This window comes from Zootoca vivipara, chromosome 8 (assembly GCF_965207765.1).
Source record: "Zootoca vivipara chromosome 8, rZooViv2.hap1.1, whole genome shotgun sequence".
NCBI lineage: Eukaryota > Metazoa > Chordata > Lepidosauria > Squamata > Lacertidae > Zootoca > Zootoca vivipara.
The window spans coordinates 55,999,351-56,013,625 of NC_142591.1; the positions used below are offsets into that span (position 1 = coordinate 55,999,351).

The window sequence follows — 14,275 nt, forward strand, 5'->3', positions numbered from 1 at the left end:
CTTGAGTATACAGCCTTGGGCAGCAGTTTTCTCTTTCCTTGAGAAGTTATTGTTGCCCCTGACACTACGAGAATTATTATATGACATTTCAAGTAGAAAGGCCATAGCCTAAATGTGCCTGGACACTGCAATACTACTCTCTCAACCTTAGCTGTCCAAAATGGACAGATGGGCACTCTTGTTTTAATGCCTTTATCTACAAAGCTGAATTTCTAAAAGGGCAGCAACCTCCTTTTAGGCCCAAAAGCAAATGTGAACATATGGACACTTAAGAGTGAAAGTGTATGGAGGAGGGGAGAGGGAATGGGGAATACAAAAAGCTGCAATTTCCAGGAGGCACTGAAGTAGCAAGGCACCCTCATCATAATCTGCCTTTTTCATTTATCATGACTACAGAATAGCTAAGAACTAAGGTACCAAAAGGATAACCAATGAGAGGAACAATGGTCCAAAAGTTACAGTTCAGAATGCTATATATCTGAGAGAATGAGGTTAGGCTATGCTTGGAACTGTATCTAAGATACACACACACACAAGCTGGAGAGTGGTACCGGTAGAGAGATCCTACAGATCCCAACCACTTCCCAGGATGGAGATCTCTTTTGGTAGGGCTTTTTCGCAGCCGGCACCTCTCAGGCAGGCACCATCACCATTATAATAGAACAGGGGAGGCGTTCATGGTGAGTTTTGGCACCTCTTTTTCTAGAAAAATAGCACTGCCTGTTGGACCTTCCATAGGATTGCAATTAAATGATTTTGTAAAAAGTGATCCTCACTTTGAAAAGTCTAAAAAGGAAATCTAAACGACGCAGTATACTAGAAATGTTCCTTCCTTAATTTTGTAAACACCGTATAATGGGCTCCATATTGCTGGAGGTGCCTTAGATGAAGTATGAGATTTAACGCATAAACAACTTACATGGTAAACCTTTAGATAAACTAGTCTACATTAACTAGTGTTCTCTCTAAATGCCTTAGAGAAAACAATAAAAAGTTATTTATACTCATGTTCATGAGCCATCCAGTTATGTGGACACTTACTATGGATACCTCAAGACATCAGGTTGGATCCTGACAACCATAAGTAGAAACAAGCTTGCAGAAGGGGACTTTACAAACTTCCTTCCAGTGACCCCCTCCACCCTGCCCAAAAAAGCTTGTCCTTGTGGTTGGGGACCCTCCAGAACAGAACAGGATGAGCAAATGAAATTAACAGAAAGAGAGTATTAATGAATAGTGGGCTCACAGAAGGTGTCAATTTACCCCTTCCACAGCAGTCCTCTCATGTTCAATCTCACCCTGTTCTGAATGATCCTGCAACCCTCAGGACAGATTGCTTTTGAGTGGGGAGTGCAGAAGACTGCAGTGGGGAAAATCCCCTTCTGTGAGCTTTCTTCTGCTTGCAGTTCTCAGGATCCAACCCACTGCCTTTGGAGAAATCAGGACTAGTTGTATATGAAAAAACAGACACACATTAACATTTTAGTAGAACAAAGAGATATTTCAGTAGCAGGAAGAAGGGTTTTCAACTCCCAGTTTTTCAAATACACATTACTTGCTTTTAGTAAAAGCATTCACCTTTATATTAATGCAGAAAATAAATATAAATATCAGTGCCTAAGCATTTAGGAAACTATTTATGGAGAGTGATTAAAATAATTGTCAAATGTTGCTCAGCAAAGATTCTTGTTGGCTACTGTTTCTTCTGGAATTGTGCAGAGGTCTAATAGATATCTATATCCCTACTCCTAAGTAAACATGAATGGGATCATGCTGACCAAGTAACCACTTTATGCAACATTTCTTAAGAATAGACATTTTATTTTTTGTGATTAAGTGGATATGTACATCGAAGTACTCCTATATAGAATCAATTAATGTATAAATTTCACATAAATGTAATAGAAATATCTAACATCTAAAATAACACTTAAGCGGCAATCCTGTGTCTACTTACTTGGGAGTAAGCCTAACTGAACTTATTGGGACTTATGACTGAGTAAACTTGCTTAGGATTGTAAACTTGCCTTTCTTGCATATTGGCAGAAAGTTCACAAGAGCCAATGAAAACTGTTATTGCACCTAGGCCAGCATATTACAACAAACATCTCTTTCATCTTATGCCATTACTGACTCCTATGGAGAGCAAGTAGGGTCTCACAGACCATAACAAATGTGAAACAGGTTTCTGAAAACTGCTACGTAGACCACCCAAGGGCATCAGCTTAGGAGTACTTAAAACATTCTTTAAAGTTTGCCACATTTTAATAAGGTATGTCATGCCACAAAAGCACAGTGCTATTGTATCAGATGATATACAGATCAACAAAAAAGACTGAATGCCACCATCTAGCCCAATGAACTATAAAATTATACAAAAATCATTTTTGCACCTTTACAAATTAAAAGTACATTTTATAAATAAGTAATCATGCTGAAACAATTGGCTCATGAGTAATGCTAGGACCACAACTCTGTGTATGTAAGACTTTCAAAACACTTTTGACAAAAGCTTAGCAGTCATGGGATAAGAACAGAAGTCTTTTTGTTTGTTAAAAACAGCAACTGGTTAAAAACAGGAAGCAGAGAGTAAGAATAAATGGGAAGTTCTCTCAGTGTTTTTGTTGGCATCCGTCTGTCTTGAGATAAAATGGAGTGCACCTCTGGGGGTGAAGTCAAAGTGCTGTGTTATAAGCACCAAAATGACCTCCCCAGAATGCAAGCCTGAGCAGTGTGTATGGACATCCTGACAAAACCTCTCTCTCGGCCTTGTTCATGTGGTCCAAAGGAAAGCAGAGCAATACATTGCATGAGCATGGCTGCAGGAGCTGCCAGAAGGAGGTGTACAAGGTGCCATCCAACCGTCTCAGGGACTCCGCTCCAGATTTGTTTAGAGTTTACTCCTTGGCCTTTTCTTCTTCCGAAGGTATCCCACAAGGCAGTGGAGGTTTTGGTACAGAGTTTTCCTTCTCCTAGATGGGCTACGTTCCCAGGTTGGTAAGCCCCATCTCCCCCTCACTTCCCTCTAGACACATGCAGGAACCACCTTCATAACCTTTGGACTCACTATTGGTCTTTTCTGCTCAACCCATTGGAGCCACATGCAGGGGAAGTTCCTAACTTACTGAGGATTTGACACCCATTTATTTTTTTAGGACAACAAAACTGTAACTTTAAAAAACAAATTAAAAACAGAATATACATTACAGGGTCATGAGCTAGCTTTCCATACTTAAGGCCATGTTAATTATGCTTTATATCGGGGAGCAATCTCTATTCTGTTGAACTCCACATTCCTTCAGGGGTAACATTTTGAAGCCTGCATGCCAGCAGCAGGCATAGCTAAAACCAAGGATGGGCAAAGCCAGAGCAAAAGTGTTTTGCATTAACTTATCCACAATAAAAAATTTCAGTTTTCACCATCGCAACCTCAGATTAGAATTATCAATCCTATGCAGATGTAAGACCCACTGTGCCATTTCAGATTGTACAAATCAGTATTTGTGGATAAGAAGCAAATGCCATTTTCAAACTATTTTACTACAGCTACCAACATATGCAACTTCCCTATAGTCCTCAACTTATACCAATTAGGAGAAGATAAGGCACATCTTTGAACCCTTTGAACCTCTGCATAGCTGCCAAGTTTTCCCTTTTCTCGCGAGGAAGCCTATTCAGCATAAGGGAATTTCCCTTAAAAAAATGGAGAACTTGGCAGCTATGAACCTCTGTGAAAATCGATCTTTGGTGATTTGTGGAAACTCAGCAGGATGCAAAAGTGTTTGTGCATTTAGAATATGAAAAATGTAGGATGCAGGAATCATGGCCCTGACTCTGCTGCTTTTGCTCTCAGCAATGTTGCTGCTAACCATATTTGAATTGTTATGTGATAAGGCCACTACTCCAAAAAAAGAAGACAAAATTAAACAATATTTAAAAATGAGGCTGAAGCAGCTGCCAGATCCTACAAAAGAAGATGTGACTCAGACATAATTCCAACTTTTAAATAATAATAATCATAATAATAATCAGTTGAAAGAAATCTTATTCTTTCTGTTGAAAACTTAGTGGTAATGTGTCTTAATCCAGACCTTATGTCAGATCATCACCTCTGCCATTCTAAGTTTGCTGTCAGTTCTAAAGGTAAATGTTTCCTTTGCTTACTGGCTAAGGACTAGATCAATACATCCTAAAAGCTATTCTGCATCAACGAAGTCTGATACAGTTAAGACATTAAGGCTTCTCTGCTTCATAACATCTGTTCTAAGGTTTCCAAGGGATTCAACATGCATAGCTCCCACTGACCCAGTCTAAAATTAGAGATCATGTTTCTGGTTAGTTTTGAATCCTTTTCTCTATTCCTAAGGAGAACTGGATTCCTTAAGTACCAACACAAAGAAATATACAATGTATTAGGCATTATGTATAATATCAAGTAAACATTTAAATTACTTTGGGGAAGAAACCACAACTGATAGCATCTAATACTTACAGAACTTCCAAATTATACTGCCAACATTACCTAAATAATTCTGACAAGTTAACTTGTAGGGAATGTCATCTTAAATTTACAGACAAAGAAAACACACCTAAGGGATGAAATTGTGTCAGCTTATATTTGTATTCTTGACACAATTTTTTCACACTGCTCTGTTTTTTATCACAACAGAGAACTATACTGCAAGAAATGGAATTTTACAATAAAGGTCATTTTATGTTGGAATCACATAATAAAATAGCCTGTTTAAAATGCCTATGTTAATGAGACCTTTAAAACTTAGGTTTGAATTAAAAATGCTAATTTTTCATCAACAATGCAAAATTGCATTTAAAATCTATCTGGTTTTGCACATAATATACACTGCTATCATCTTCAGTTGGCTACCTGAATTTTCAATTATTATTTTTAAAAAAAACCACAAAACCAAAACAACATGTGAAAAGCAAACAAATTCTAATTATTTTATACAGACCTTGCATCTGGTAACTGTATGGAGCCTGTCCTGGCTGGGGAGCGCTAAAACTTGCACCATAGCTCAGAAAGCCTGTCTGTCCTGGTGACTGTGTTTGTGATAATCCGCCTTCTGTCTTGATGCCTGCCCACAATGCACCTAAATCAGTTAGTGATAGCAAAGCTAGTTGTTCATATTTTAACAGAGGGCATTAAATAAAATCACACGAGTATTCATGTAAGTATGCAACATTACACCAACCCATAATCTAGTTAAGCTGCACTATCTGAACTGACACAGCCTTTCTAAATTCTTGTTTAATTTAAATCTCACATGAACATACTGTAGATTCACCTATTTAGCAATCGTGACATTATCAGTTTAGAAATGGTGGGCAGTATGAAGGAACAGTGACAGTTTTAGCTTAAAATTGTGAAATTATAAATGTTTAAAGCACATTTGATACTATTATACATTTTTTTTTATTTTCTGTTCATTCAGAAAGACATTAGACAACTCGTTTTATTAATATAAGTATTTCTTTCTTCTATAGCTTTTCACATGCAAGAGCTTTATAATTAAAGAGGGTCAGAATATCAATATTTACAAAGTCCAGCATGTGAGTGAAAACTTTCTTAGCTACCAAAGTTGACAAGTTTTACAATGCAATCCTGTACATCAAGGTAACTGGACAACTGTATATAGGATTTCCACCACATGGGTCCTAATGCTTTAGTTGATTTAGTTACCAGGGGCCAATGTGAACACATACAGTAAGCACCTTTTACAATTAAATAGTTTTAAGATTTTTCCTAGACATTTTCAAACAGGGGTGAGAGTGGGGAAATTATCTCTTTTTAAATTATTGCTTGGGCCTTTAGGCATATATCCATTATTACAAAAGGGATACAGCCTTTTTGCCATGTAAACAATACAGATCCCACACTAGTAAAACACCTTTGAGATGTCTCTTCAGACTGGAGTAACATTATATAGTCTATTTTATTTCATTTCTTATTGAATTTCATCAAAATTCAAACATCTACAACCCTGAAAATGATTTCATTAAATAAATGCAATCCAGAAAATTAAATGTATTTAACCTGATAAACAGATAGAGACAAAAGTAACCTTTTGCATCCCACCATATGCATTGACACCTCACTGTCTGGTTTGCATCCACACCATAATAGGCCATTATATTATGTTGTGTTTGAAAAGGGCCTGCAGCCCAGTTGTGCAGGTAAGCTTTAACTGTTGCAGAGAATCAGTGACATTTGGCAATGCAACTGAAGCTCAGCCCCGGGTTTCTGAAGCAGGGCAAGATGCATGCAGGTGACAAGGAAGACCAACAAATCCGTTTGGAGCTAATCTGGTGATTTGGCATACAAAATAAAATCACCATGTGGATCATGCACTTGCAATTTCAGATATGGCAAAGCTGCATGTAGACCATGTATTGGTGTGTAAGCTGCTTCTCCTTTACAAAAACCCTCAATTATTTTTCCACTGCAAATCATCCACTCTCAACGGTGCATTGAAAAGGAGAAGCAAGTGTCATGATAACACTGCAAGCAGCTGGGGAGTAAAATTTCATTCCCCACGTGGCAGCTATATTGTGAAAAAGCAATCCTAACTCTTTTAAACCTCTTCTCTGCATTAAAAGGGAAAACTCATGAATGGCATGATGGTAGTGATGGGAATTATGCTGGTGCATGAATATATGTATGTTAATATGTGTATTTAACCTAATTCAAATAAATAATAAACTTCCAAGAGCATTTCTGATAAAGAAGCAGTAACTGAAAACCATCCTGCAATGGGAGAAATCTACATTTTAAAGTCTTTTAAACAGTTTTGCTGAAGCATTAGAGCCAAGAAAGTATTAGCAACCAGCTGTCGGGGCAATCATTTCCACCAACCAAGCTCGCTCTGTTACAAACATTATTTCTCCATTCTCTCATTTTACAAAAAAATTAAAAGCCTTTGCCAGAGTGTTCTATAAAATGTTTAGGTACTACAGAGTAAATTAATCAGTGTTCAATTAAAAATTCAGTTCTCATTATTGTTATTACAGCTATCTTTGTGATGTATTTATCAAGTATGTATAAATATATCAAACAGAGTTTTTAAATTTTGCTGTTCAGAAAAGGGGGGGAAAGAAACACAAAAACAGACCAACTGGCAATATTACAAAAAAAAAGACTATAAACCCTAAAACAAGAATGTAAACTGTAGTAACAAAACAAAGTTGCAACAAATAATCAAACATTGTGATCAATTTTCCTATTCTAACAGTTTAAGAATAAATTTCAATTATTTTTTAAAAAATGTATTTTTAAAAAATCAGTTCTAACACTACAGGAATAAACCACAAGTGGCCAAAGTTTTAATTTTTACTTTCATATAAAAATAAACTTGAAAGTATCATCCTGATAGTCGCTTTACTAAGATGAAGTTTAAAACAGGTCACAAGATTATATTTGCTAGATTTAAGCAAATACAAAAGGAACAGATTTGTAAATGCCAGTTGAAGAAAACATAACCCATTATTTCCCGAGTTTCAGTCAATTTAATTTGTTGGTTAAGATTGCAATCCTGGGCATACTTTATTAGAAAATAAACCCCAGTGGACTTATTTTCCATTATATAGGGAGATAGTATAATTCAGAAGTCCTCAATGGTGAGCTCAACAGTGGGGATCACCAAAACTTTTAGGGCAACGTGTTTCCAGCTGAGATGAGCCAGTGCCCTTCTCAGTCAACATCTAGGGAGAGAAAGTGTAAAGCCTTTTTATATGAGGCAGTACTTTTGGATATATTATTATGTAGTTCTTTGGCTCCTGTTTCAATTGTTGAGTACTTCTTGGTTTATTAACTGTTGTTTTAAATAAAATTGTGGGTCGCTTTTATTGGGTATGTTTAATAGCTGCCATGGAAATCTAGTAGTAGTGGTAGTAGATCCCAGGGCAGTTCACAATACAAAAATAAAAGATAAAAACAAACCAATACCACCCCGCATCCCACAACACATTTAAAAGGACATCAGATGTTAATGGGACTTCAACTTTGGTAGAATTATTCTTTCTATATTTCATAAGAAATACTTTAATAAGTAAAATGCAGCAAGGGCATCTATATACACCATGCATGCTGGGAGCTTCCTTTAACATTCTTAATGCTCCATAAAGAAAAGTGCACTGATCTTTCTTTCTTTTTACACAAACCATAGGACATTCCAGTACCTAATATACCCACAGACTAGGATCCAAATGACCCTCCTTGCTTTGCTACTCCACTGGAGGCATCTGACAACAGAGGAGGAGGGGGAAATTTTCAGGTGTGTCCTGAAAATCTGTTCTACTGGGTTTGCATAACATAACCTCCAGAATTTTTGTGGGACACTGGGGACTGCCAATGGGACAGGGAATTTTTAAAAAATAACCTCCCCTCTTCTATTAGCAGATATTTCCCTCTGGATCAAAAACTCTTGTGTTTCTGCAAGAACATACAGTAGTTGGAAATAGCCCATAGCAAGGAAGTGGGAGACATGGGGATGTGAAAATTAGGATGCTGCTAAATACTGATGAGCGCGATTCCAAAATCATGGAACAATGCTCTCCTGTACTTCTTTTCAGGCCTCAGTGATTTTGCAACATACTTACGGGTATGCTTAAGCTACTAACATGCGGTATTCTGTCACTAAGTTACACTGCACTCATCAGCAAAGCAACTTCACAGCCCAATACACAACTGTTTGTCACCATCTCCCCAAAAACATTACTCACCATATGATGGGATTCCATAGGGCTGACCAGGCTGTGGGTACGTTGAATAACCTGTGGCTTGTTGCATCCCTGTGGTAAACTGCGTCTGCCCATATGCAGCCATCGTTTGTGAAGAAGGAGTAGGAAGAATATGAGGGTATGGTCTGCTGTTTGTTGAAAAATGACAGAAAACAGGAAAGTCTTTGTATTAGATAGAAACATGCAAACATTTTGGTTAAGCTGCATGACAGAATGTAAATTCCTTGGCCACTGTGCAAAACAAATTAATTAATTAAACAATTTTCTACGTCTAAAGATACATTTGTAGTTATTCTAAAGTACAACCTCTCTCAAGGGTAAACTGATTTCAATTATGATTTAGCAGATGGATTCAATTATAATTTATAAATGAGGTTTAACTCATTTCTTTTTTTTTAACGTAACAGACATCTTACTTGGACGGGTATATCTGTGGTGGGGAAAACTGGTGAGTTTGTCTTGGGCTGAAGCCACTGCTTCCAATTGCTGTACGGAGGAGAAAAGAAAGCACATGGAAGTGTAAACACACACATCTAACCTAAATATTATTTCTGTTAAAGGAACTTTAGAAATTTAATGAAGTTTAATAAAATTAAAACAGTGCCAAGTAATACTTTACTAGATCCAGGCTAGCACAACAATTCTCAACATCTTTATTGCAAATTAGGCTTTTGCAATTGCTCTTAGGGGACCGTTTTTAAAATATGTCACACTTTAAGGCCTTTTTAACACACCCTGTCATATTTCTAGCCATTTAATTAATGTTCCACTTTTCTCACAGTTTTGTACTTGAATTAAATGAATTACTCCATGCATGGTTCTTAAATGTAAATGCTGTAAAATGTCAGCATTTTTACACAAGGGTGACATTTTAGTGAGTCAGATATTCTTCAAACCCACAATCATACTTCCATTTTTCCTTCCCAAGAACTATAGCCACTACTGAAAACAGCTATTTAGCACATGGTAGTGAGGAATGGAACAAATGCCTGTAAGAGAGCAATTCCTCTTCAGTTTATTTTTTTATTTATTCCTTCCAATGACTGTGTGTGACTTAGGAAGCTGCTTCATACAGTCAGTCCACTAGTCCATCCAACTTAGTATTATCTGCACTGACTAGCCGTAGCTTTACAGACAAGGGAGTTCCTCATTCAACCTAGATATGCCACCGATTGGACTCAAAACCTTTTCATCGCAAAGCATGTTTTCAAGCACAGTGATGGCTGAAGACATTCAAGGTGCTATGGAACTAAAAAGGAAGCATTCCTTGTTGGGTTCTCTCAGCTAGAATCTTAAGCAAAGTGACAGTGTATCAGTACTGAGATTGTAAAACTGACATATCAAACTTGAAATCTTGCATAATAATTTGTGACATTTTGGTTGGCCTTTAAAAAGTATTGCAGGCAGGCATCCTGGGCAGCATCCAGCCAAGTGCTCCTCAGAATAGACTCACTAAAATTGAGGGCCTAATTTACTAATGTCCATTAATTTAATAGATCTACTCTGAGTAGGACTAACATGGAATACAACCCATTTTTTTCAGCAGTAAAACTGCTGAAGCACCTTCACTGTTCAAATGTACATTTCTTTTTCTTTGTCAAGATTGGGGGCCGGTGGAAGGATCTTTACATTTGCAGCAGAAGCTGGCTATGAACAGTGCAGATTGGCTGTTCCCTCCTGGCCATAACCGGGACAGCTTTGCATTAAAAAAATAGGTTCTCACCTCAGCAGAAAAACTTTTGTCTTCACACAAACTTAGATTTTTTTGAGGCAAAGCTATCTGCTTTACATATGCCAAATAAAATGTGGGCTTGGACTACACTGAGACTAAAGGGTGCCCAGTAAATGTCTCCAGTAACAGCTCTGTATTTCAGCTAAGAACAGCAGAACGTACAGAAGAAAATATTGCTAGACCAAACTGAGGCTGCTAGATTCACCTGGAACTGGAGCAGAACTTACTTATGAGTAGACATGTATAGAATTTCACTATTAATTTCAAAATAGACTTGGCAGCTAATAGGTGGCAACAGCTGCCAATAAGGGGAATACACACATGAAAATCCACAGAATGTATGGTTGTCTTTACTCAGAAACAGTTTCCTAATTAAATATCTGAAACATATATGGGTATCATATTTACACATGGCAAATGCTTCCTTACCTGATCCTGAAAAACTGTCTAAAGACCCGTCCGCTGTTGTAGTAGCAATCTCACTGCTGCTCATTGGCTCTGTTTTAACTAAAATATAAATAATGTTTTATGCTCACTGTGACTGCAATCCAGACAAATTTCCTTGACAGTCAGTAAAACTGAACTCAGTGGGGCTTACTTCTGAGTAGACATGCACAGAATTTCATACTTGTGCACAAACACTCATGCATACGTGCAACACACTCATACACTAATTGTTTATGTTCATATATACTAATGCAGCATTAAATTCTAAGAAACACAAACAAGCTTCTTTTATACATTTATTTTCTGTAAACATATTATACACAAAGATATGTACAACTGTCCGAAATGAGTAAAAACCATCATCACAGAACTGCTTATTGCCTTTCTAGAAAGTCGTTGAGGTGATCTACACAACTGCCAAAAAGTTACTGTCAGGTCAGTACAATATTAGGCTGCAGTTAGGCTGCAGTCCTGCAGCATTTACCTGGGAGCGAGTCCAACTTGGGTAGACAGGAACAGAATTCTGCTGTTACTAAACCAATTATATAATTTACTGTACAGGCGGCAACCATTTTGCACAGGGGTTCTGTTCCTGGTCCCCACGTGTGTAGGTGGAGCATGCACAATCCCAATCCACGCCCATTCTGCCCGGCCCGCCCATTCTGCCCTCTTCTGATTCTAAAAGGACCTGTGTGTAGATAGTTCAAAATGGTCGCCGCCTGTACTTTATTCAAACTTTTTATACCTAATCTTTATAACTTTCAGGACATTTCATGAGACAAACACACAGACACTTAGTTACTTTACATTCTGCTAAACTATACATTTGCAGGTATCCAAGTTTTGTACATTTCAAAGGAAGCTGCCTTGCACTGAGCAAGACTATTGTATGCATTAATAGGAGCTCTCCTAGTTTCAGACATGAGTTTCCCCCAGTCCTACCTGGAGATCGCAGGTATTAAATCTGTACCATTTTACATGCAAAACATGTGATCTACCACAGTGCCCCTTGCAACTGCAGTCTACCTTATGTTTCTTAACTAGGATAGTGGAGGATACATAGTTGGTCTTGCAACAGGAGTGGAAGATTGTTGCAGGGATTCCCCCCAATTGGGAAGCAAATCTGGAGCAAATCTGGGAAGGGTGTGGGGGATTCCCAGAATTTGACTAGCATAAGATGAGTGTGGGTTAGTATGGCTCAAGAGTAAACTAAAGCCCTTACAATAAAGTAAAACATGAATTTATTTATGGAATCATAAATTTACAGGCACTTGATAAATTAGCATCATCATGGCGTGCTATGGTCCATGGGGTCACGAAGAGTCGGACACGACTAAACAACATTAATAATCTTCTAGACATTATAAGACCATTTACACTTGAGATAATTAAAAACAGCAAATGCATTTAAAACGAGACTAAAACACAATGAAGCAGACACATGTAGTAAAGACCCAATTATCTAGCTGAGAAAGCCTATGGGAACAAACACGTCTTCAATTGTATTGGAAAGTGCAGATATTGGGTAGTGCCTGTCATATTTTGTAAGGAATGCTATTCCACAGAACAGGGGCAGTGACTCTTTCAGTTACTGTGCAACAGGCTTCTCAGATCTTTGGAACTTGCAGGAGGAACTCTCCCACAAACTGCAGCGAAATACAGGGTTTATAAGCGATAAGGAGGTTTCTCAAGTAACCTGGTCCTGAGCTGTATTGAGCCTTATGTTAGCAATCAACACCTTGAAGTTGGCCAAGTAGTAGACTGGCTGCCGGTGCAAATCCTGAAAGCAGCCTCCAGACCAAACCCAAGGGTTGCACCAATAGAGCACATTGCAGTAATCAAACTGTAAGGTTCCCAATGCATGCACTACTGTGGTTGAGCCAGTTTTGATCCAAGAATGTCCATAGCTGTCCTACCAATTAAAGTTGGTAAAATGCATTCCTAGCCACTGAGGACACCTGCACCCCCAGTGACAGAGCTGGATCTAGGAACATCCACACACTATATAGGCACCTGCTTCTTCAGTGAGAGCACGACCTCATCCAGGACAGGTAACTTCTCAACTCCTCTGACCTGGGAGTACTCACCCACCAAAGCTCCATCTTCCCAGGATTCAGACTCTGTTTATTAATACCTATTACCCCTGACAGTCCAGGAGGAACAGCAACAACATCACACTTCTCCTGTCCCTCTCCTGAGAGAGGTCATCCAGTAGGGTGACCAAGGAATTCCCCATTCTGAACCTGGGTCTGAAGGCAGATTGAAATGGGTTGGCCCTCTCAAGTTCCTTGCCCAAAGAGGGTATTAACAACTGGGTAGTAGTTGTAAAATACCATTGGATCCCGGGTGGGTTTTTTCAGGAGTGGCCACACAATCACCTCCACTGTGGCTAACACCACTCTATCATGCAGAGATGCATTTATCACACACTGAACCCACCCAGCCATGTCTCCCTAGCTACCGTAGCTTTAATCAGGCTGCAAAAACTGAAACTGATCCCACTAAACATGGCTTGATGGAGTATTGGCATCTCACAAGCTATGGAGACGAATGGCATTGTCCTCAAGCAGGTTATAGAGGATCTCTGAAGTACCTTGGGCTCCATCCACCAAATGGAGTGCCAATAGCCTATAAATCACATATTTACTTAGTTCCACTTGCCAACTTCTAGAGGACCCAATGGGGTCCTCTAGAAAGATGTAGGTCTTCGTTGTTTTTACCCCCATGCAGTAAGCACGATAATGTGCTCTCACATGTGTTTGGTCATCTTTGCAGTGGGACTTCCACCACCTGCACTCTAGCCATCGCCTGGTCTGTTTCATCACATGCATCTCCCCAGTATACCAGGGAGCTGAATATGTTCCACAGTGTTGGAGAGAATGGTCAAGATCTATCATATCTACAACCTTCTGCATCTTGTCATTTCATAACAAAACAAGGTCTTTTGCAGGATTGCCAGTTCTATTCACTAGAAAATTTCACAGGAATCCATTGCAGTCCACATAATAAAGGGTCCCACACCCCTACAGGGCAAGCTGGTACTGTTAGCCCAAACTGCACCAGGTTGGAAGGGCAAGCAGTTCAAAAAGCAACCATAACAAAGTTCATACCTAGCCAGGTATTATAACTGGCAGACTATTTTATTTACTTTTGGTTACAAATAGTACAAAAATCCCAAAGCCATATTCAAAACACTTTTAATTATCACTATACCACACTAGCACCTCTCCTCAACCAATATCCAAAGAGGTTTTCCTAATTTAAAGCTTCCCTTGTGGGTAAAAGTTTGTGTTTCTATTGACTGAGTGTGTTACGCAATGCTAGTGAGAACTGAGAAAA

The 14,275-nt window shown here is 38.5% G+C and overlaps 1 protein-coding gene across 18 annotated transcripts in view; it reads right to left on the reverse strand.

Moving 5' to 3' along the window:
* The window catches only part of EYA1 (EYA transcriptional coactivator and phosphatase 1), an 83,976-nt gene that overhangs the window by 47,122 nt on the left and 22,579 nt on the right, over window positions 1–14,275 (reverse strand). For 7 of the 18 annotated variants that reach the window (XM_035125097.3, XM_060277753.2, XM_035125091.3 and 4 more), the window contains 4 exons: window positions 10,919–10,996; window positions 9,174–9,243; window positions 8,740–8,885; window positions 4,974–5,111 (listed from right to left, as the gene is read on the reverse strand). In XM_035125097.3, the coding sequence (XP_034980988.1) occupies window positions 4,974–5,111; window positions 8,740–8,885; window positions 9,174–9,243; window positions 10,919–10,996 (432 nt within the window). The remainder of the gene's footprint in view (window positions 1–4,973; window positions 5,112–8,739; window positions 8,886–9,173; window positions 9,244–10,918; window positions 10,997–14,275) is intronic. The other 11 variants (XM_035125099.3, XM_088675604.1, XM_035125101.3 and 8 more) reach the window with 3 other exon arrangements.